Source organism: Electrophorus electricus, chromosome 3 (assembly GCF_013358815.1).
Source record: "Electrophorus electricus isolate fEleEle1 chromosome 3, fEleEle1.pri, whole genome shotgun sequence".
Lineage (NCBI taxonomy): Eukaryota > Metazoa > Chordata > Actinopteri > Gymnotiformes > Gymnotidae > Electrophorus > Electrophorus electricus.
In genome coordinates, this window is record NC_049537.1 from 16289003 (window position 1) to 16313785 (window position 24783).

General features: G+C 36.6%; 2 protein-coding genes across 3 annotated transcripts; one reads left to right on the forward strand and one right to left on the reverse strand.

The window, feature by feature from the left end:
• Positions 1 to 5862: 5862 nt before the first annotated feature.
• On the forward strand, positions 5863 to 15840 carry psmf1 (proteasome inhibitor subunit 1). Of its 2 annotated transcripts, XR_003410301.2 has the most exons (8): positions 5863 to 6094; positions 7566 to 7718; positions 7830 to 7912; positions 8611 to 8799; positions 14264 to 14317; positions 14996 to 15154; positions 15421 to 15589; positions 15709 to 15840. XR_003410301.2 is itself a non-coding variant. In XM_027005000.2 (7 exons), exons 1-7 carry the CDS (start codon positions 5966 to 5968, stop codon positions 15470 to 15472), a joined length of 819 nt encoding a protein of 272 aa, XP_026860801.1. In that variant the 5' UTR covers positions 5863 to 5965; the 3' UTR covers positions 15473 to 15840. The 2 variants fall into 2 exon arrangements, 1 of the variants encoding a protein (XP_026860801.1); XM_027005000.2 differs by having other exon boundaries at positions 15421 to 15840.
• Positions 15841 to 21246: 5406 nt separating this feature from the next.
• tmem74b (transmembrane protein 74B) lies at positions 21247 to 23442 on the reverse strand. Its single transcript, XM_027005019.2, has 2 exons — positions 23193 to 23442; positions 21247 to 22240 (listed from the first exon to the last, which is right to left on the reverse strand). The coding sequence occupies exon 2, from the start codon at positions 22190 to 22192 to the stop codon at positions 21473 to 21475; it is 720 nt and encodes a 239-aa protein (XP_026860820.2). The 5' UTR covers positions 22193 to 22240; positions 23193 to 23442; the 3' UTR covers positions 21247 to 21472.
• Between the last annotated feature and the right edge of the window lie 1341 nt (positions 23443 to 24783).

Consider the following 24783-nt stretch of genomic DNA (forward strand, 5'->3'; position numbering starts at 1 on the left):
ATGATGATTATTTACTGTTCTGGAGCTGCAGCTTTTAAAAGGTGCACAACCTCCAATAACATCTGTAGACTGTACATTACATTTTAAAGAGACATGATAAAAAACTAATTTACATATAAATCATGCTAAATATCTTTATTAGACTGTAAGAACTGACCATCTGTAAATAACTCAAAAAACATAAGCAGTGGAATTTACACATTACAAATTCTTCCACAAATGGTACATTTAATTGTGGTGGGTGAATTATAATATATAATATATTTTATGGCGTTAGATTGGTGCTGGTATACCAGGACAGTGGTGCCACTAAACAACATGTTAAGAAAATATTCTTTCACAAGATTCTTTGGAATACTCAGGACTTGTGGTACAAAATAATTTATGTGCACATCCTCTACAAAGAATCTGCTCCATTTATGGTCATGTCATTAGATGTGAATCATAATTTGTGTGCAGGCATTAAAGAGGTTCCTTTTCTTTTCCCAGAGCCTGCTCAGCTGCCTGTTACTGCACCACACAGGGCCATGTGGCTGCATGGTGCTAGGCTGTCTTTGATGTAAGAACGTGCCACTCATTTTTTTATGGTAATTGTGCATCATGCCTGGGTTTCATTAGTGACCAGTTTGGAGTTCCTTGCATATGGTGGCCCCATTCTCACGGTGTTTCGAACTTGCAGATAGCGTAAGCAACTTGGACTCAGCAACTGGATGTAACAAAACCTGGTTAATTTTCACCCTCCGATTAAAACTATTGAGTGTTAGAGCTGCCAGTGGTCTGACTCTAGATAGGATTCCCTTAGCTATGGAATCATTCAGCAAAACGTTTCAGTGCAGGTAAGTTGATACAGACTTTGGTATAATTCACATGATAAGGTGGTAGTTTGTGTTCAGTGGACTGAAAGTGTGGTAATGTCATTTACAGTCATGTGATCAAGTGCACTTTGCCTTTAACATCATAATTGTCATTAGCATGGCTTTCTCTACTCCCAAAAAACCTGATCCACCTCAACACCTAATTATCAAGCGCATCAGGTGTGCCAAGGCATGGAAAACACCCTTAAAAGTATGCACCATGGGTCACCATGGCTGTAGCCAAGAATCCCTTTTCTGCAACTCACACTGCCTGGCATGGTTTCACAAAGGCCGGTGTAAACACCGTAAATTAACTCTGCCTATAACAAGGCATGGACTGGATGGTAGACAGAGCTTCTGAAATTAACTTCTGAGCAATGTGTTTTCAATGCAGTGCAAGTCAAACCAGATGGCTGTGTTATCATTCTTGCTGGTTTGAGAAAGTCAGGCAAAGCCCTGTGATGAAACTGGAGGCTGTGTTCTTTAATGATTAATTTCAGCAAGAAAAATGAGAAGGAGGTTAGTTATCTATGGTGCCTATCTGTGTGTAAAGTGCAGATCACTGTAAAAATGCTTTTTTCGGGGGAGGTTATTTAGGGGTCTGTCTGCTGGCTAAGTCCTCATATTATCCCAATTTGGTTTTCCGTGGTAAAGGAGGAGCTGTATGCATAATTGAAAAATGAGCTACAAGACTAAGGACTAACGATAATGTAATGGAGCCTTGGCTTGTAACCATAATACTTGCAACTATAACTGTAATAACTGACTAAATGAAATTAAAGATACTTGGCTAATGATGCTTGTGTGTTTCTGTTTTCACATTTCCTTATCACCTTGCTTTTTCATTCCTTGTTTTGTGACTTTTCTAGTATTTTTCACTTGTGACCCTTTTACCCTATATCTGTATTTTGAATATAGAATCTCTTACAATAACATTGTCTGCCTGATTTTTGAACACTGATACCTGTTATGACCATGTTTACTGGAAAATCCATAAATACTTGGAGCAAACACTGAACTAGCTCTGGCCTGTGAACATTAAACAAGACACCCATGCATGTTGCAAGTATAGTTGTCCTACAAATGGATGTGGGACCTTAAAACAACAGCAGTAAAAGTATCTTGCTGCTGCAGGTGAGCTTAGTGGATGCAGCAGCATGTCCAATCTGATGCCACATGTGCACCAATTCTGCTTCCAAGACTGCTTCCACAGAGGGCCTGGCAAGCTCCCCCAGGGATACTCAACCTCCCCACCCACCGGGTTATCACTTTTCTGAGAGAGAGGCCGTTACATGTTGAACTAGGGTACAATGGACAAATGGCGAGTGAGAATAAGAAAAAAAGCTACACACACACACACACACACACACACACACACACACACACACATATATATATATATATATATATATATATATATATATATATATATATAATTAGATATATGGTGCGACAGTAGAGCCAGCGCTTGTTCAATCAATGTCAGTCACTGCCTTAACTTTTAAAACTAGTCAAATTGCTTCATATGAAACACGAGTGATTAGTTACCAACCTATGTAAAATTGACTAGACTCATTTTTTCTTAACAAAATTGTGATAGTACAAAAATAACTATGACATTAGTATAATAGCTATATATCTTTTTCTTAGCTAACAGTTACCGGCTTCATTTGTTCATCTGATTTGACATTATCAATCAAAATATTAAAATATTATTATTTCCCTCCTTGATGCTAAGGAGCTCAGGTCTACACTTATACGCTGACCTAGAACTACTGCTCTGAGACTGGTTGTCTAGAACTGTGGGTGGCTCTCCAGCTCTGCAGATGGATGGAGTTGAACCCAACAACAAAACCTACCTTCCCTAAATATAAACAAAAAAAAAAGAAAAGAAAATACAACACAGAGTAGTTTGCTGACTTTCTACATGACAAAAAAAGATAGAGAAAATGGGTAACAAATAAAATGTCATTACCCCCTCCTCACAGTGGTGACAAATTCAGACAAAGTACACACATAACATTCAATCTTTAACACACACACAAGTATATAACACAAGCCACATAGGGCACAACAGCACAGCAACAAAGCTTCTGCAAGTCTAGTTTGGTGGTAGCACAGCATCAAGGTCTATTATTTTCCCTATGTCTTTTAAAGCCAGTCTTCAGAATGTGCTTCATTCAGAGCACACAGCACCCTTAGTATGAAACAGATTCACCTATGGCCAGGAACAACAGCCACACACAGGAGAGTACAATGCAAACCACAAAATAGTAGCAGAAGGAAGAGAGTGATAAAGATTTATAACAGAGGAGAAGATATTCATGAAGACTTAGAGGGGAAGAGATTGATGCAGACTTATAATAGCAGCAAAGAGAGTCATGAAGACTTATAACAGAGGAAAGAGATTGGTGCAGACTTATAATAGAGTAGAAGAGACTGATGAAGACATATAAAAGAGGAGATGAGAGTGGTAAAGTCTTAGAAAAGAGGGGATGAATGTCTATAGGAGGCCACATCACCTATTTGCATATTGTTTGGACGCTGGACCATTCTGGTTCCAGGTCTTGTGCCAGTGGTTTCAGTGCTAAGCTCCATAGACAGGGAGACTGCTAATAGCATGGTGGTTGTAGCCAACTGGTGACTTTAGCCACATAAGCTAAGACCTGCATTTACACTACTCCAGTGGCCTCTACACCTCCTGCCTCAGCATGCTTTGTGTCTCCTGCTCCAGGTATTTTGCATCTGAGGTTCTTTGTTCTCCTACTAATGTTTCAAGGCTCTGGATTGTCTGTCTCTGTTTCCCAGTTTTCTGGCTCCTGAGATACCTGCATGTCCTGTGCTTTTGTATATGGTTCCTCCAGTCTTTCTGGTCAAGCTGGCTTCGACCTCACTGGCTGTAGGAGCTCCAGCCTCACTGTCATCAGGGCCTGCTTACCAGGCTACCTTAGGCTACAATTTATTCATGTCATGTATTTTTATAACCAAGTCAAGATAAGCATGTGTCATATGAACTAAAAGTTAAAGGTAAACAATAAGTGGATCTTTTTACAGTTTATATGGTTGGGGTCCTCTTAAAGCTATAGTCAAAAATAAATAAATGTGATTTTATACAGCCCCAGAAAAATGTTGTAAATTTTATTTTTACATTTGACTTTAATGCAGTATAATGCAGTCCAGTATTGCCATAGGATAAATGTTCTAAGCATACCTTAACTTTCATGAATATATATATATATATATATATATATATATATATATATATATATATATATATATATATATATATATATATATATACACACACACACACACACACACACACACACACAGAGTGGGTAAAATAAGTATTGAACACATCACCAATTTTCTAAGTAAATATATTTATAAAGGTGCTATTGGCATGAATTTCTCACCAGATGTCAGTAACAACCCATCCAATCCACACATCATACAAAGAAATCAAACCATAGATGTCCATAAATTAAGATATGTGTAATAATGAGAAATGACACAGGGAAAAAGTATTGAATACATGAAGAAAGAGAGGTGCAAAAAGCCATGAAAAGTCATGACACCATCTGAAATCGGTAATTAGAAAGCAGTAATTAGAAAGCAATCCTGCCACTTAGTGCAAATTAATATCAGCTAGTTCAACTGATGGCCTACAAAAAGGTATCTCATTACAAAGGTGCCACACAAGAAACATCTCCTGACGGGTAAAACAAATGAGTGCTCTCAAGACCTTTGCAACCTTATTGTTGCAAAACATACTGATGACATTGGTTACAGAAGAATTTCTAAACTACTGAAGGTTCTAGAGAGAAATGATGGGGCCATAATCCGGAAGTGGAAAGAATATCATTTCACCATAAACCGGCCATGACCAGGTGCTCCTCGCAAGATTTCAGAGGAGTGAAAAGGATTATCAGAAGAGTTGTCCAAGAGCCAAGGACCACCTCTGGAGAGCTACAGAAAGACCTGGAATCAGCAGGTACAATTGTTTCAAAGAAAACAAAAAGTAATGCACTCAACCTCCATGGCCTGTATGCACGCTCACCACGCAAGACTCCCTTGCTGAAGAAAAAGCATGTTGAAGCGTGTTTAAAGTTTGCTCAATAACATTTAGAGAAGCCTGTGAAATACTGGGAGAATATAGTCTGGTCAGATGACACCAAAATTGAACTCTTTGGATGTCATAATACACCATGTTCAGAGGTCAAAAGGCACTGCATATCACCCCGAAAACACCATACCAACAGTGAAGTTTGGAAATGGGAACATCATGGTGTGGGGCTGTTTTTCAGCATACGGAACTGGCACGCTTCATATAATTGAAGGAAGGATGAATGGACAAATGAACCAAGACATTCTTGAGAAAAATCTGCTGCCATCTATCAGGATGATGAAGATGAAATGAGGGTGCACATTTCAGCAAGACAATGATCCCAAACACACAGCCAAGGAAACTCTCAAATGGTTTTAGAGAAAGAAAATAAAGATGCTAGAATGGCCCAGCCAATCACCTGACCTGAATCCAATTGAAAATCTATGGAAGGAACTAAAGCTCAGAGTTCATATAAGGAGCCCACAGAACCTTCAGGATTTGAAGAGTGTTTGTGTGGAAGAATAGGCAAAAATGACACATGAGCACATTGGTATACAGTATATTGCAGTGCCTCATGGCAACCATTTAAAAATGCAATGTCTAAATCTTATGACACTATAATATGAATTCAGTAGTATAGTTGTAATTCAGGACCATAACTATATAAACTCCAAGAACACCACCTCTGAATGGCAATTCCAGTTCCAATAGGCTAAATCAATGTTGCCATCTACAGGCTACAACAAGATTGTAGAATACTGTTAATACAAAATGACAACCTAGAAGTTGGTAGTTGAGTAAATTTTATAAGGTATATTATTTTAACGTGATTTAAAAAATTTTATGGGCTGCCAGTCTTGAGTTCAAATGGTGTCGTCAGTGCGCCCGGAACTATCGGCTTGTCATTTGTCCCTATTCCGAGCTCAATTTTCTACCGGGATGCATGGAATACAAACACGATTATCAATTGTTTTGGTTTCGTTTCTTGTAAATTTGCAAGATCATGGCAGGATTGGAGCTGTTATATAATTGCGTCTCAAGTTCTATAACGTCTCCTCGGGATGCTGTAGTGTGTTTCGTGCACTGGGAAATTGTAAAGAATGGCTTTAAATGTCTGGGAACTGGAGATGAGGTGAGAAAATAAGTTGGCTGTGTAGCTAGCTGGCTAGCTAGCTTGCTTAACTAGCTAGCTTTTAGTTTCCCAGTTAGCTAGCTAGCAAACCTGACTGTTTTGGTAATCTGCAAATTAATATACAAATATTTTGTAACTTGAGATGCCAAGCCTATGTTTAATGTTTTTATTATAATGTTTTATTTTTAGGGACTAAACGTTTTTAGTGGCTAGCTAATGTTGCTGTGAAATATGAAATTAATTTGTTAGCTAAGTAGCTAGCTAGCTAACTTTCCCGACGTTTTTAGTTAAGATAGTTAGCTAGCTAACTTACTTCACCCCAGTGACGCAGCACTCTTTCTATTTGGTATTACTACTTGGCCCCAGGGGGTAAAATTGGCTATATCTTCTGGCTGTTTATCGAGTTAAATGTGGTGATTACAGCTAAGGTGTTTATAACATTGCCAACTTCTCTTCGTTGCTACATGAATTTTACATGCATTAAGCAGCGAGAGAAGCAGAATAGTTCTTACAGATACAGCAGCAAGTTGGAAAAGTATTCTATCATTTCTATCATCAGTAGGAAAAGTATTCTATCATTTCTCTAATAGTCTACAAATTTAACATATGTAAAATAATACTCTTTATAAGACTAGATTCAAAAGATTGTATTACTACAATTTTGTTCTAAAATGACATTTTATTACAACGTATAGCTACATTCTAAAGGGTTTTAAACAAAAAGACAACGTTTATCCATGTAATCAGCCAGGGGTTCTGTAAAACAAATACAAGATATGTGTGGCTTTTGTTTAGGTGAACAGTGCCTAGTCACAATAAATATATGGGCACATAGGGCACATAGCAGTTATTTTCAGTCTACCCAGAATCTGTCATGTTTGCACCACAATGCTTTCTTTGAATTTGAGGTTGTTATATAAAACCTAAGAATTAATGAAGAGCAGTGTCTCCCGCAAGCATCAAATTAGTTATTGTTGAGTGAGCAAACTTTATTACTTAAAGAAAGACATTAAACAACACTTTATCATAGATTATTTTTGTTTGAATATCACTGATACTGCCTTTTGCTCAGTTTATGAACTATGAACTACCTATTTTTATGTATGTGTGTATCTGTTTGTAGAAGATTTTAAGCAGTAACTGCGCATTGCTGTAGTTTAAGATGTTTAGGTAGCAAAAATTGCAGTATACTTTGCAGTACACAAAGTTTCCAGTCTTCAGTCCAGTACACAAGGTTTTCATAATAATGTGGCTTACATAAGAACAAAGAATAAAAGTCCCTGCACAATGCAACTTGGGCCAGGGTTGATTGTAATTTATTGCTTCACTGTGAGCTACTCTCAACGAAATACTGACTGTGTCCATTGCAGTATAAAGTAGTTACAGAAAGACATTTTTAGGATTTTTACATAGTTGGGTTTATACCACAGTATTGTGCAGAATGTGACTCAAATCACTTTCAATGCTGCAGCCCCAAGATGGAGAGAAATCATCAGAATTACTTCCAGCAGCCTGGAATGCGAACAATGAACTTTACACGCTAAGATACAGATCAGCAGAAGACAAGTCCAGCCTTCTTCTCAAGGCCATTACAGTGGATTCTACGCTGATCTTCAATTTAATGGTAAAGAATGCTAAGCATTCAAAGCCCTGTATGCATAGTGAGTTAGTTATTATGGAAACCATAGTTAGAATGGACTATTTTCTTGACCACGTTTCTGTCTTCTTCTGACAGGACCCAGCTACAGACAAAGTAACAGACCTGACTGTGAATGTTAGCGACTATGTAGATGAGGCCAATTTGCAGACATTTGAAAGGTTGGTTTAATGTGCTAATCTTTGTGGTGTTTGCAGTACTTTTGAACACAATTATATAATGTCCCTGCCCATTCGAATAAATAAATAAATAAATAAATTAATTAATTACAATCTTTAGTGCCTCAAAGGGAATTTCTTACACAGCATGAGCATAATCATAAACAACAGAAAATGCATATTCCATAAACATTGTGTTTTTAATTGTATAATTGCAATATTGCTGTGTTTCGTGTGAGTAGTATTGATACAGAATAAGTGATTACATGGCCATTCATTGAACTTCCAATTGTAAAAAAAAAAAAAAAAAAAAAACTTAAAAAGCTGAAGAATTGACAAGTAGCAAAAAATAATATTTTTGATTTCTAATAATGTAGAGATGTCTTCTTGAATAGATTGATGTCATCATTTATAATTTATGTTAATCCAAAACTTGATCAATGTTTCTGATTAATTATGAGCTTTTGTTTGGCTGCATTGACTCATGTAACAATTTCAGTCATGATAAATCATATTTTTGAATATCTACTTCTGTGTTACATAATAAATCAGTTGCTTTTCAAAGCCAGTGGGAAGATCACTAGAACCTCTTTAAGCTGGAAGTTAGAAATACTGTAATTTTTGGTCCCACTATCCCAGTGATAACAGATATTCCATCTCAGGAGTCTATAACAAGTTAGTAATCTCTGTCTTTTCCTTAGCGTGTTTAAGAACACAGAAGACTTGGCCAAGAAGCTGAAGTCATCACTACTCCCTGCAATGAAGAGAGAAGGCAGTGAGAGGACAGAGAAGAAGGCGAGAGCTCCATATGCAGATGTACAATCCAACCCTGACCAGGATCCGCTCCGCCTGCCCCACCGAGCTCCTCTCACTGCACATCCCCCAAACTGGTGAGGATATGGAGGGACTGAATTTCACTTCATTAACTGAATTGACTAGGTTCTCGTTTGAGTTCCCAAACTATGTCTAAAAGTAGTGAGTGTTTCAATCAACCTTGTAATATGTTTCCCCCTTTTGCAAACTGTCTGTGCCTGTCAATTATATAGCATGTGTCTGGGCAACACAGCAGTGTATGCTATAAGGAGGGAGATTTAAATGGAGAGTCTGACTAAAGTTAGCAAGATCTGTGAACATCATTTACAGTGGAGTTAATTATTTTTGCTTGATGCTCATAGAAACAAGTGGAAAAAAGTGAGTTTACACTGCTAAACCTGACTTCACACAACAATAACTTTTATCAAATTTAAATCATAATAAATTCTTAATAATTCTCTAAAGTTTTTCCTCTTATGAGGGTCCTTTCCTTATATTTATAATCTACAAAATACACTTAGTGGCCATTTTCCTAGGTATGCCTGATCAATGACGTCAATAACCTATTTTTCCTACTGCTGAAACATATGGCTGCACTTCATAATATAAAGCATGCAGACATATTCAAAAATATCAGTTATTTTAACAAATATTACATTAGACTAAACCTGCCATCTTGGGTGAATTTGACCATGGGTGATTGCTGTTGTCAGATGTGGGGCTTCCACTCACAGCTGCTCCTCTGAGTTTATACAGACTGATATAAAAAACAAAAAACATAAAGTGGGCAAAACCACCTTGCTAGTGAAAGAAGACTGATGAGGTTCCGCCCAGGGAGTTTTTCCTTGCCACTGTCACCACTGGCTTGTTTAGTATGCATCTGTACATTTGTAAAGCTGCTTTCGAACATCACATGTTGTAAAAGGCACTATATAAATAAACGACTGATTTTTATTTGATAGGCACATTTAAGCTACCAAAAGTCCATAAACACTCAATTAACAGCGTCACACAACGGTGCTGTGCAGAATGGTGTCACTCATAAGGGATTAATTCATGCTACAAACATTTGGATGAAGCTACAGTGGGCAGTGTCACCAACACTATTACTGAAACATTTCCTGATGTAATGTAATTTAACTTTTGCTGGGAAATGCAGACGGCAGGGTTGAAGTTTGGCATACACAATATGAATTTGTGGATCCTCCCTACCTGCCTCTGTCAATGTTGCAGGCTGCCTCTGGGGATGGAATAGTGTTGGGAATGTTTTCTTAGTTCTCTGTAGGCCATTTGTTCTGACCGAGCATGTGCATTCTACGGTCTATACCCTTTTGAAATTTATCTTTAACCTGTGCCATAATCACAAAGTGTACTTTATATCAAGCTAGTGATTTGAGTGTCCTGCATTGTCCTTATATTTTAATCTATTTGGCAGCTTTAGGATAAGGTAGAACGTAGAGCTGCATCGATTGCGAATTTTTTAACATATAACTGGCCGATTCTGATTTTGGCTGATTCCTGTTATCTTTCTTTCTAAGAATTATAAATGACAGCAAACAGCAAAAGTTTTGTTCAACTTTTTCTTTTAACTTTTCTTATATCTCAACATAAAATGTGCACTAGAAAAAAAAAAAGAAATATATATATATATATTTTTTTTTTCTTTTTTTTTTTCTTTTCACAAATAAAATAAAGAGTAATATTTCTACTTCTCCACATGAAAACAAGTGCAATAGGTAATGCAAACAAAAATCAAGGCAGTTTTATGTTGTTGTCAACATATAGGCCTAATGCTGTTACTCTGCTGTTCATGTGGCTGTCTTTGTGCCGCCGTCATCCTGTTGTAGTGCACAAGTGTAAATGTAACCGACATGGAATCAGTTGAACGAAATTGGCTGGTCACCAGTTATGGCCATTTGTGCTTAAAACCAGCCAATTCTGGTTACCAGCTGATCAATCTGTGCATCTCTAGTAGAATAGGGGAGGTTCTGAGCATGAATGTGTAAAGAAAATATCTGCACGTTCTATGTGATTATAGCAGGGACTAAAATCTATAAAGAGAGTTTGTAGCACTATATATGCTACAGAGAATTCAGACCGTTCTGGTAGCAAGAGAAGGTCCTGCTTGATAACAAATAGTAATAAATGTTCTAATATAATGCACAGAATAAATCCATGAAGTGAACGTCCGTCCGTCTGTCCCTCCCATAGTATATTTAGACCATGCTTTCTATAGTTTATTTACAGTTTAAATTTTCATCGTCACACCTGACTAAAAGCCAGAGCAGGGAATTTACAAGATGAGAATAAAGAGGAATGTACAGTATTCTTGCAATAAGGATCGCTCCATTGACTTTGACTTGTGTAGAAACCACAGTTCTATCAGTTCAGTGCGTTTCAGTTTTATTTAAATAGCAGCTTGACGAGTTGACGAGCTTTCAGTATCATTATTGGTAAAAGCTTTTGACCTTGGTCATTCTAATGTTACAGTGAGCTGGGGTTTCATGGAGTGTACCTATCGTTACAACTGACCAGATATTTAAAATGGAACAAAAAGCGCTATAGTGCTCTCATGCTATCAGTTAACACTTGAATCATAAATAGCCTATAATAGCCTATACTGTGTGATGAACACACATTTGAGGCTCTAATATATCAACAAATAAAGAGATTTCAGCGGATGTTTTCTGGTGTATAGATACTTCGCTACCCAAGACATGGTTATGTATGGTAATCTCATTTGCATAATGTTGACTGTTCCCTGTGAGTTTCGTTCATAAGTAACATTTTTCCTCAAGCTTTTAAAAATGTAATTATGTCTGAAAACTACATATATATATATATATATATATATATATATATATATATATATATAATGTTTAGGATTAAATACTCCAACAGCTATATAAAAGAGTGAAGAGTACTGCGGTAGAGATGAGGCTTAACTTTTCAGTTCTGATCTAAGATGAGTCTAGCCAGTAATGATACATTTACCAGGTACAGTGAAGTTTCTGGCACTGTTTTTACACAAGGTGTACTTGAGTAAAATTTTATTAGAGATGTTTCTTGGGAATGCTGTGAGTACATGCAATGAGAAGCAAACCCGATGCTGCTGTGGCCTAGTTGTGTAGTGATCATTGTTGCCTGTCCCAGCCATGACTGGTTTTGTGCGTTGTTTCTCTGTCAACATTGCTTAGATTCTCCATCTTATTCTATATTTACTACACAGCAGAGCCCGTTTCCCTGCCAAGTCAAGTCAGTCGCATTTTCCTGGAACAAAGATAGCAAGGGAAATGCGGAAAGCAGGGAAGACAGGTGATGTATATTAAATTCAAGAGTTAGGATGAAATAAGCTTTAGGTGGCAGTGTTTAAAAAAAAAAAAGTTAAAGCTGCAATATGTACATTTTGGAAATTGGTGACCTCCCTTGTGGAAATGTGTAATTTTGTATGGTGGGATGTTCTGCGTTCCATTGCCTAGAGTGGATTTATCTAAGGGTGGCGAATGCAGAGCATGCTGATGGAAATGTCTTCTGAGGATGTAAGTGAATTATCTACTGTAATAATCATCTTTATTTGTATAATGTTGGATTTGCATTTGAGACCTTTCAAATGCAGATATGTATAAAAATAAAATTCAGCGTATAACTAGGTTAAATGTTAGCTACAAGAGTGGCTGGTTAATCTTAGAGTATATCTGTTTATCCAGGTTGCTATCATCTGTATCATAAGCAGTTTATCTAGGAGAAGGTACTGTTCTGTAAAAAGCTTTGCCAAAACAATTTGTATTTGCTATGGTTTGAACTAGCCTTTTTGTCTGTTTTGTCAGTCAAAGGACGAAATCTGAAGCAAAAAAAAAAAAAGATTAGCAAAGTAATCATCTTATATTAGCAAATTTTTCAGATAACGTTAACTATACAGCTAAAACAACTTCAGAATTACAATTGTTCATTGCATTATGTAAATGTATCATTAATTTACACATGAATAATAATCTGATTGTGTATTTGTGGATAGTTAGCTAGCAAATCATCTTACCTGTTCAGCAAAAAAAAAAAATGAAGCCAACTCAGCATCAGTCACAAACTGCTTCAGGTCACAGTGTTGTCACCACCTCTGAAAAGCCAAGCCAGTGTTTATTCTGGTCTTAGTTCAAGTTCTGTCATGCTCCCTTTTATCTTGCTGGCTCTCTTCATTTTCCTCAGTTTGCCATTTTGATATCTTCACGGAATCATTCTCCTTCCATCGGTTAACTTTCAGCACTGTACAGATCAGCGCTGTGAGACACACCCACATTAACCAGGCCATCGAGCCTGACCTTTTTCAGCCTGTACATGTGATGTTAATATGTAAAGAAGTCTGATGTGGTTTGTACAACTTCTGCCAAATCTGACCCGACAGCTATGGCTTTTGAATGAATATTTCATGCTTTACAGGGTGACTCGCAGCAGCAGAAGGACACTAATTTAGCAGTTGTTTTTTCTGGCTTCCGTCCACAGGACTACACCCTCATTCCATAAGTGCATGTTCCCCAAGTACATTTTCATATTGAAGAGGATCTGATTAAAGCCAGGAATCAATAGATTGATGAAACCTCAGAAGGAAACATTGTATGCAGTCATTCATTTTGGAATGGACTTGGTACATTTCTGCTTCTGAGTACTGCCTCAGGCAGCATTTCTTACATTTTAGCCAACATGTTAGCAAATATTGGATGAAAAGGGCTGGAAAAACCTGGAGGGAGGTGATGAAGTAAGATCAGCAAGAGTGTGGCATGAGGCCTCATCAGATTGTCTCCTACTCTGTCACTTGTTTTCCACTTTTCCTTCCCATGCCGGTTGTGACCCTATCAGGTTCTTTAAGATGTCAGCAATTTATTGACTTTACTGTTAGCATAACCCTGCCTAGGAGTGTAGTCAAAAACATACGTGACTCCCAGTTGCTGAGAAGAGTTCAGCATTTTAATGAGGAGAAAGCTGCAAATGGGCTTGTCCTTTTTTCTGAATCACATGAATGAGAGTGCATGTTGCAGTGACTCAGAACTTATGTGTTGTCACTACAAAATTTATTTTAACTTTTATGAGCTGATTTGAAAGTTACTGAAGTCTAAATACTATAGCTGAGTTTTTTCTTATAGAAAAACATACAAAAAAAGTATGATCTATATTATATAAAATGGACTTCGTATGGTCTTAGTGATGTTCTAAATGGAATAGAGTTGTCATTTTTATTTTTTACTTACCCAACCACATAATTAAAAAAAAAAACCTAATCTAATTATATAGATCGTCTTCACATGGTATGATTGTGTGATGTTCATATAATTATGACGTTGATTCATTCATAATTTCTAATTAATAAAAATGGGGCTGGGGGTAGAAAGAGTAGACTGGGTTCTCATCTCAGAGCTGGACAAATTTCTGTCACTTGCAGACCCAACAAATTTGGAAGATCAGAATCCTTCAGGACCAATTTGGCCACGGTTTTGACCAAATATAACTATCACAATGGACTCTGTAAAGAAATGCACTTCTGTCTTTCAGGCCGGACCCACTAGAGCCATTTGCTGCAGGAGGGGCAGATCTTGATCCCTTTGGGTAAGCATTCAACCCAACTTTTCTCTTCCCCCCCCTAAAGTCATTATGCTTTAAGAGGGTTAATATCCTGTTTATTGCTGACTAAAAACAGTTGAAGGATAGACTAAAGCTGCATATAATTCCCAGACAGTCGACCACGTTGGACTATAGTCTTTAGAAAAGACACTCTACCCAGTTATAGAAGAATGTGAAGATGAACTACTGAAAAGGTTTAAAGGCTTGATACCAGTTGAAAACAGAAAGACAGCAACAGCATACAAGTAAATGTTGATGTGATGGCGAGAGGCAACACTTAGGAGATACAGTCTTATATGTCAGCAAGCTGTGTAGCTGACTAATATTGGTTTCCATGTGTGAACAATGATTTACATATGATTTACGCATGGCCGGAATGTGCATATTGAAGCATGATAGGCTTTTACACACACGCATATGTATACACACAGCTCTGGAAAAAAACTGGTTTTACTGTTTAGATGTATGTATTTAAATAAAATGTGCAGTGTTTTCAGACCTCACATAATGGAAAGAAAATATCATATTTATTCTCCACAGCTCAATACCCAGGGTTTAGGAAGAGTTCCGAAATCAGTATTTCTCAATTTTTCAATCATATCTTTGATGCATTTTTTACATTGCTCATTAAGCAACTTAATTGTACTTGAATTCTCCTTGCAGTAGGAGACCAGGGGGCATGATTGTGGATCCTTTACGGTCAGGGTTCCCTCGTTCTGGCTTTGACCCCTCAGCTGGCATACCTGGAGTCCTCCCTCCTGGTTCTGTGCCACCAGGTGCCCGCTTTGACCCTTTTGGACCAGTTGGGAGACACAGACCTGGGTAAATTTGGCAGTTTATGCAGTAGATTAGTAATAAAAAATGGTGGTTGCCATATCAAATTATATGTGCATATTCTATTCATTCTGTTGAATGTTAATTAGCTAGCACAATCCTTACATCATTACTAAGCCTTGTGTAATTAGGTTTTTTGTGTGATGTTGGTATTTCACTATAAATACTTCTTTAGATCGAGATGCTACCTCTTTTGTCTTACTGTGTATGTCCCTTCATCATGATCTTTCCTTTGTATTTGTATTGTATTTTAGACCAGATCCTGATCACCTGCCCCCACAAGGATATGATGATATGTTTATGTAGAAGATTATAACGCACTTCCTGTTCCACTGGAGCATTTCATATTCCCTTGATGTATCCCATTTCAAGGCTCTCTTTCTTGCAGTGAACTGGTCTATTTTTTTATTCCATTTAATTTAGGTAGGTGAAATAATACTGCTGTAGAAGTTTGCAGTAAAAGTGTTGTTTTTGTTTGCTTGTTTTTCTGTCTAATGCAGTTGTCTTGAAAGATAATCAATAATTCTGATTAATCTTTGCAGAGGTTTCATCGCTGAGTCATGCTGTAATTTTGGATTCACTGGTATGATTCAGCTATTTCTTTTCCTCATTTCTTGCCAAGTACAGTAAACTGTTCTGTTAAATAAAACAGTAACTGATTCTGTTGTATGGGATTTATGTCGCCTCACCTCAGATTTTCTCTGTCCAAAAGAAACTCCGCTCTCAAGACACTATACACAGTATATCACATTTTTTGCCTAACTGTAATCTATCCCAAACTGACGCTCTGTTCTGTTAAACATTGGGCTGTTATTTATGGAGAGAGCAGCAGGAGATGTAGTGGGAATCAATGTCAGTAATAGCTACAGTGAGTCACAATGCCCAGAATGTCTTTTGAACTCTTCTAGACAGGGGAAGTAAAGACATTTAAGAGTGTCTGCTATAGGCACTGACAAATAATACAGTAGTAGTTAAAGGATCAAGATGTAGGCGATGTTAATTTTTTAATCATATTAATTTTTCTGAACAATTATTTTTCCTCAAATTATTATGCAATAAACACTTCTTCCCCTGTTTAGGATCATACCATCTTGAGAAGGTTTGTCAAATGAAAAGAAACATTAGATCTGTTAACCATATATGTTACGAAAGCCAAAATAACGAAAACTTTGAAATATCAATTAGAAATGGTAGCAAATTTTAAATGCAGGTTTATTAAACTTTACAGTGTAACTGCATAGATGTGGATTATTGTGTGTGACAATATTTTTTCCGCAATTTAAGTGAAATTGAAATCATACTTCCAGGTATGAATCCAAACTTAAGCTTTTCTGACAGGAAGAAGAAATTTAATGTGTGTATCATCCAAGTGATCAAAATTTAGTTAGCCAGATGATTTATCTTGTATATGCTTCTGATTAAACTCAACAAAACCCTCTTACAGACAACACTAGAGATTCTCAGGAGTAACAAAAAAAAAAAAAGCAAGAATTCTTCCTAATGCATGTGATTCTGATTCCATACATTGTTTATATATAGGCCTATATAACTTTATTACCACATGGCAAAGGCTGGGGATTGCTGCAATGGCAGAATTAATCTCTAGATTTCACTGAGTGATGTGTTTGTTTGGTGGGTGGAGAATGAGGATATGCCTTAAATCCATTAATATAAGTGAAATGATAACCATTGCCATGGCAGCTGTCTGCATCAGGCTCTTGAAAAACTACATGGAAACACTGAAAGGAATAGATGAGAGCCTATTAATCAGTAAAGTTAATCAAGACATTTCTCAGACATTTTCTTATTAGATTCCAAGCATTGTGCATATTTCAGTTCTAATGTGCTATGATAGAGAGCACAGTGATTAAGTACTATAAGGATAAAAAGCTGCAAAAAGGCAGATTTGCTGCAAGCAGAAGCAGAAATGTAGATTACCATTGTTTGGCCAGAGGTACCTATGTGCAAACATTGTAAATTTATTTTCACAAGGATGTTATTCTTTTCCATTTGTGCATATGATTTAGTATGAGGGTGGTGAAGACTGAGATCAGTTGAGCAGTTGCTATATCCTTGTGCTATATCCTTAGGACTTTGCCAGAGTAAACTGAAGGGGGAAAAAATCATAGCCAATGGTAATAATTCTGAACAAGGCTTTGAGTTTTCCCTTAGCTCACTCTAGGTGAGCCTGGTAGGTGTTGTGGGTAATATTCTAAGGTGCTCCCTGGTTCTACTTAAATGTCTCCTCACATATACACAAGGCTATGCCATCTGGAACGTCACCATTCCTTCCCTGAGGGGCATCAGGCTGAAGGTGACTTTGGTTGGCCTGTGCACTGATTTTTGCACCACAGACTCCCATGTCATCTGAAGAGCAACTCTGTAAAGACAACAACGTTCAATAGCCAACACATATCACAATCTTTTTTTAAAAAAAAAAAAAAGGTCTTCACATTGCTTGTGCAGAAAGCTGTGTCTTGATTGAGCGGCTAATAAATAAAGAATGTTTTCGAATGAGACCACATCTTAAGGTCACATGGGCATATTCTAAAATGAATTACAATTATGAGCCTACAGCACTCAGGCCAGTACTTTATGGGTATGTTCGGGTTGCAACCATTACAGTTATTACATTCTGTCTGAGGGCAATTTTCATAAATATAATGATATACCTGTATCCCATATTGTTTACACAAAGATTGTGATTTACTGTATTTCTTCTGAGAGCCAGTTGTCACACAAGACCAATGTTAATATTTTTTGCAACTCTATGCAGTTGTCTTCTGATACACAAAATGATACAAGAATACACAAAGGAATGATTCACTTCACTTAAAAACAACAGCAACAAAGGGTTTATTTCATTGAAAGAATTAAAAATCAAGCTGTTACATTTTCATCAAACAATTCAGGTTACAGAACCCAAAATGACAACAATATACAAATTATGCATGCAAATTGAACATTCTTTTGTGTCATTTTTTGGTGACTCTGCCTGTGCTTTGTTGGAAATAAGCAAAAGAGAAACATGAACAAATGAAATAACAGTTTTCGATACACCAAGTCTGCAGTACTGGAGAGATGTAATTTTGCTATGCAATTTTATTGTTTTCATAATTCAGCTTCCCCAGATTCTTTGAAAATGTTTGTGTATCTTAGCAAAGGTTATCAGCATGAAATTATGCTTTATAAGAATGTTGAGGATAGTTGAACTGCTTTGTATGTCCTGCACATTTATTACATGTTTTTAATCTAAATAATGATGTTCTTTTTCTATCTCCATGCCTAGATTAATACATCCTAAATTAAGTGGAATTATTTTTTTTTACTCCTTAGTCTGCATACCCTATCTTAAATTTATTACACTCTACTAATATTGAAGACTTCAAGAACCACACATTTAAAGGAATACTTACATTTAAAAGCAATAACAATGATAATAAATGAAACACTGAGAATATGGAGATAATTTGGGATCTGTAACCTGATCTAATGCTAACTGACAATTAGTATTTTACATTCATCAGTTGAAAGATGACATTTTTTTCATTTTTTGGGAGAAATTATCCTCTATATCAGAAATTCTCCCTCCTGCCCTACTCCTGAAGATACAGTTCTAGCCTTAAACAGTCTCCATAGTTCTAGCATTTAGATGTTTATTAAGACTGTGGGAAGCGATATAGTTGGTAGGAACTACACACTACAAGGTACCTGATCTCTAATATCAAGTGTAGGGAACCCCTGCTTAAGTAATAAACCTGTGTTTATCCAATGCCACCCTAGTCTTTCTACAGCACTGAGTATCTACAGTGACTGAATGGTATCCATATATATTAAGTGAAAGATGCTTGGAGTAGTCAGGATTGGTCCATCGTTAACAAAAATCAGTTTCTATCTCCTTACAATACAATATTCAGTAAACAAATCAGAGTAATAGGAAAATTCAGTTGCTTTCCCTCTTCTATTTTCACAATTCACAAATTAAAGCCATTTCCTAGTTCATAAATAACAGATACATACCCATTTATTAGAGCTTAGTGGAACAATAAAATAATAGTTTTTAAAGGGGCAAAATAAATCTAGTTAATACACATACATCAGTTCACTAGACTCCCCACTGATGTTTCAAGCAGCATAGGTTAAAACAGACAAATGTTACTTTTTTTTAAAATAATAGACTTGTATGTTATCAGTTTTATAAATGTTACTCTACTGTGTATAAAGTTTGACATTAATGATCTGTACACACAATATTTATATTTCTAGTACTGTTATAGCAAATAAAACCTAAAATTATCAGCATACCATATAAATATGAGCACGTGGAGGTGATTTTTTTTTTCTGTTAAAGCTTTAAATATGTTTTAGATTTTTTTCAAATAACCATACATTCTTTTCATATTACAATGTGCTCATAGTAAATGGGAACATAGAGCATTACTATATCTCTCAGTATTTCACAAGACACCTGTACAAATGCACTAGTCTTGCTTCTCTTGCTGGAAATGAGAAGCAATTTCAGTGTCACGTTATCGAATGATCATACTGATGCTTGTCTGACACATTCCCTGAAAAGTGCCCAAGCTTAGTGAAGAACACACTGATTGAGAGATTTTATTCAAAGATTCAAACATTTTAGTCTGGACTTCAGCCTAAAACAAGAAATATAGTTTTGTCCTATTTATTCAATGCTTTAATGAAATTTTGCTAGAATCATTTAAAATGTTTTTTTTACTATGCTAAATTAAGAGGAATTTTGATTATGTTCTACAAAAACACTTTTGCTTTCTGCTATAGTGGGCTGCATTCTGAAATCTAAAACTTTATAGTATCTAAAGATTTCAACTTGTGATATTCAGTCAACACATGTTTAAAAATCTGTAAAGCCTCAGCAACATACTTAGTAGGCCTACCAGAAATACTTCATTTGATAAAAATGTGCTGAGGTGTTGCTCAGATGGTTGACATTCTCAGACATCAATGTGCTTCATAAACCTCAAACATGTTTGAAAACTAAGCCCAAGTTTCAAAACAATTCCTACCCCTGCTCTATCATAGACACCACACAACATACACGCTTGCCTGCTAGTTTTCGTGTATTGTGTGACTCATATCTCTTGCTTACAGAACTTGTGACTGTGATCATTTTCTTAAGATGACCAAAATACTTCCTAGGGTCTTTGTTTGCTGTCCTTCATAAACACACATACCTCATATATCACACTTTATAATAACAGCTGTCCTTCCTAAACACACATGCCTCATATATCACACTTATAATAACAGCATTTACACAGTTTCTGCTTGGACTGAAGGATCCTGCTGGGACTCAAAAATTAGGGACCAGGAAAAGAGTAAGTGTCGCCACAACAATGAGGCAGAAAGGAAAGATAAAGTGCAGGTATTGTTTGCCGGGTAGTGCCTTTCTCTGAAAAATGGCATGTGCTGAATAAAATAACTGTTTCAAAATTTGTAGTGACAATATTATATAAAGAATATATTAGGGTCTTGCTTTTGAGTGTACATTTTTAAAGAATAAAAAATGGTTATGGTTCTCTATTATTAGTATCTTTTTATGAGTATAATAACACTATAAATGTCTTATACATTTCTGAAGTGGCTGTTGTGTTTTTAGTGTAACATCACTGTGACTTTGATAATGGAAGCAGTGTACAATATAATAACATGTTTTCAGGTTACTTCTATGAGACTTTCTCTTGACTGCACCAGTATTTCATTTTATCTATAAAAAGCTGTGTTATAACTTATATACATTATTATACACATTAAAGAAGGCTTCCATGAAGCTAACTAAACTTCACATCTTACAAAAAAGCAATGTATTCCCAATATACATGGACTATAACGTTTTCATTTTAAGGCAGGTTGTAGGATATCCTTGAACAACAATAGCTTTTTCATTGGCTAGCTATATATATATATATATATATATATATATATATATATATATATATATATATATATATATATATATATATATATGGATATATATGGATATATATGGATATATATATATATATATATATATATATATATATATATATATTGTGTGTGTGTGTGTTAGTTATTTCACATTTTCTCAAGTTGTATAAAGATGCTAATGACGTTTAGTTTTGCAGCATATTAATTAATATACTACAACATAGTGTGCTTCCCGGCATAGGATACGTTCACAATTTTACGTAGACTTCCTTGTTGATTTTCCTTTGTTTTCTCTTTACCGTATTTTTTACCGTGTTCTGAGTGAACTACCCGAAATATCTTTAGTTACATCGTAAGGCTGTGCTACTGGGTGCGTGTTCCGAGCTGTATCCCCTCGGCGATCGGTACGTCGGAGTTGGTGCTTGTTTCACATTCCACGAGAGTATCCCTCCCGTCTCCTTCCGCTAACTGTCTCAGCCTCATATTTATAGAGCCATACGATTTCATAGGCCTTCTTGACATTGCAAAAGTCCTCCGACGATAAAGCTCTCCTTTGCATATAGACACCATTAGTAAAATGGATAAGAGCATACCACCAAGGGTAAGCAAACCAAGTCCCGCAATGATACATTTATCTAGGTGAGAACCGAGTTGTGCATAGTACATCTCTAATTTTTCCATCTGGCGAGCTGTCACTTGGTCCGGGTTAACTTTAGCCTCTCTTGGGATAGTGTAAGCTATAACTACCAAGACTATTCCGCTTACAAGAAACACCAAGGCAAAAATAAACCCATAGTCCACCGAGTGGTCATTATATTCGGTTTCCGGTTCTTCATCAGTGCGAGGTGATGGTACTTCCCGATGGAAAGGCTGGGGATTGATCTGTTCTCTATCATGGGATTTGGACATTTGACTAACCATTTCGGAGGTAATTCGGACCCGTGCCTCCTGCTCCTCGTTCTGAAAAGACGCATTCTCGATACCTGCTGCTGTCCGTGGTCCTGACGAGGCCTGGTGTGAATGTTTTCTGCCCCCATCCCCCAGTACGCGGAGTTCGACGGCATTCAGAGACTCCATCGACATCCAGTTTGGGTGCTCATGTCGAATCAAAAATCGGCCCCATCACTGTGTCTGAAAAGAATAATAATAATAATAATAATAATAATAATAATAATAATAATTAGTTTTTAGCCATCAGTTATGTAGTATCACACAGGAAATATATTTGGTATGCAACATATATCATATATATTTTAAAGAAGGGGGGAAAATAATAATAAAAAAATTATATATATATATATATATATATATATATATATATATATATATATATATATATATATATATATATATATATATATATATATTCGAAAGCAATTAGTCAGCAGTCAGCGTTAAACGTTATTTGTAATATGAAAACGAACATTTTGGAACCCTGGGAACAAAGCCATTCCTCTAACCATTATGTTCAGGGGGCGTTATTCAAGGTTCAGTGTTCATCCTTTACCCGCCACCGAAGGGTTCGGCTAGAAAAACGTTTTAGCCCTTGATCTTAATAGTCTATTAATCTTAATCGTCTATGCGCCCCGTGCCCTCTGGTTTTGACATAACGGGACAGAAACGGGGCTATGTCTGTGTTCGTTTCATATTTGGGAAACAATATATTTTCCACCTTACAATTCTCAAAATTCCAGAATATACATTCAGTAGGCTACTGCTGCCGCAGATGCCCTCACTGTGATTAGGTATCGATGTGGAGAGGACTGTCAGCGATAACTTAAAAATAACATATGACAAAAGAAGTCGCAAGCTAAGTAAAGGCAGACTGATCTTTAAATCGTGTACATTAAGGACACTGTTACCTGTTTGTTAGAGAAACCCGACGTTACCATATCCATATCGGCTACTGAAGTCAACACGACCTTGTTGTAGACTATAATTCAACATAATATTTGTATTTTTGTTGCACGTTTCAGTTCCAAGACAATGCCATAAAAGCTGAAAACAGCCACAGTAACATGCTGCACAGAAAGGCTTTATCGGTGTCCAGATTGGGTTACTGGTAAGAGTACTTTACGCCTACCTTTAGGTGTTGATGACCGACAGATAGCATCATAAGGGATGCTGCGTGTTGCGAGGGAGACCTTCGCGAAAGATATCTCAAGGGAAGAACTGGCCAAGTGCGAACTAACATCGTAACATTTGGCGTCTGTGGTCAAGAAGCGTTGCAAAGACCACCATCTTATTCCTTTGAGATATATCCGGATGTGCAGGCATTAGCCTATATGTTAGCTACGTCGAGTACATCAGCAGTGGAATTAAGGATGAGTTACGCCCTTTAGCGTAACCCGAATGATGTGTATTAAAATGGGTGGGTTTGGAGTGTCGGGGTGGGGGGTGGGGGATTAAAGTTCCCCGTTGCTAGGACTTACATTGATGCTTCTTACATTTATTTGACTATACTATTTTGCGTCTCAGTGAATAAACATAAATAAGCATTCATTTCGTCATTAATTTAGTTTTCTACAGTCATAGGCTATACATCGATATATATAAAAATAAGTAAAGGGGATAAAAACAGCATTTTAAGAAATTAAACCTATTAGAGGCGCGCGAGGTGGTTGGGACACTTGCAATACACAGCACGTCCTGATTCACCTCACTATCTACTTTCTTTTTTCTTTTTTCTTTTTTTACTTTATACTCCAAGGTTGCACAGCAGAGAAAATCCATGCGGTGCTGTGCTCCCCTGCAATTGAGCCAGAGAAGTGCTGTCATAATGCCACAAAGGCTCTGAATGTGAGCCCGTTTTGCACGATTTTCTGTTGCTTAAATGTTCAAGGTATTACAATTTATGAGTGCCACTTAAGATCAATTTCCATCAATGTTGATTATGAAGAAATCAAGAAATCCAAGAGCAAAGTTTTTTCTCTTACAATACTTATTATCTTACACTATATTAGACCTCATAAAATAACTAGGAATGTTTAAAGCAAGAAAGAAAAAATCTTTCATACATGGATGATACATGTAGATCATACATGGGTCTAACTAAAAAACTCTTAATGTCCAAACATTGGTGATATGATATTTATATATATTTATACATTTATACATATACAGGGAGCACGCGCATTGTAGAGTTAATGGTAAGGTGGTACATTGATTCCTCCAGAAAGTTTCCAGAGAAGACGGAAATCCACCGTATTAAAATAAATATTTGCACAGTTCGCTACTTTTCTGGGCATCATAGTCTTGATTTTCACTGCAAATGTAAGTCATCTGTAAATAAGCAACGGAATATTTGCAGGGCTTTGGATGTGGAGAGTATTATAAATAGTTTCCTGTTCGGAGGTTTTAAAAAAATCTGACATGTAGCCTAAGATCAAGCCACAGCGTACAGTATACATTCATTGACTGGGTGAAATTGTCTAAATATTTTGCAAAATAGGTTTGCTAATCTATAAAAATATCACTGGCGTTTAATATCTCAATCGTTTAATGGCATGTAAATACAGGCCTAAGTATATTTACATTATGCGTGTGTTTTACTCGTATCAGCACACCCATTTCCTGCTTGGTACATGAGTGTTTCCTCTGCTGTGTCTTTGTTGAGTCCGTCACTCGGATCAGCCCCCTCGATACAAAGAGACCAGCAATAATCCTGTCGTTAA

Bases quoted from the DNA above. Each gene is read 5' to 3' on its own strand.
- psmf1 (XM_027005000.2), top strand. From the start codon at position 5,966: ATGGCAGGATTGGAGCTGTTATATAATTGCGTCTCAAGTTCTATAACG. The intron at 7,913-8,610 runs GTTGGTTTAATG...TCTTTTCCTTAG, and splicing joins AATTTGCAGACATTTGAAAG to CGTGTTTAAGAACACAGAAG. The intron at 14,318-14,995 runs GTAAGCATTCAA...TTCTCCTTGCAG, and splicing joins GCAGATCTTGATCCCTTTGG to TAGGAGACCAGGGGGCATGA.
- tmem74b (XM_027005019.2), bottom strand. From the start codon at position 22,192: ATGTCGATGGAGTCTCTGAATGCCGTCGAACTCCGCGTACTGGGGGAT.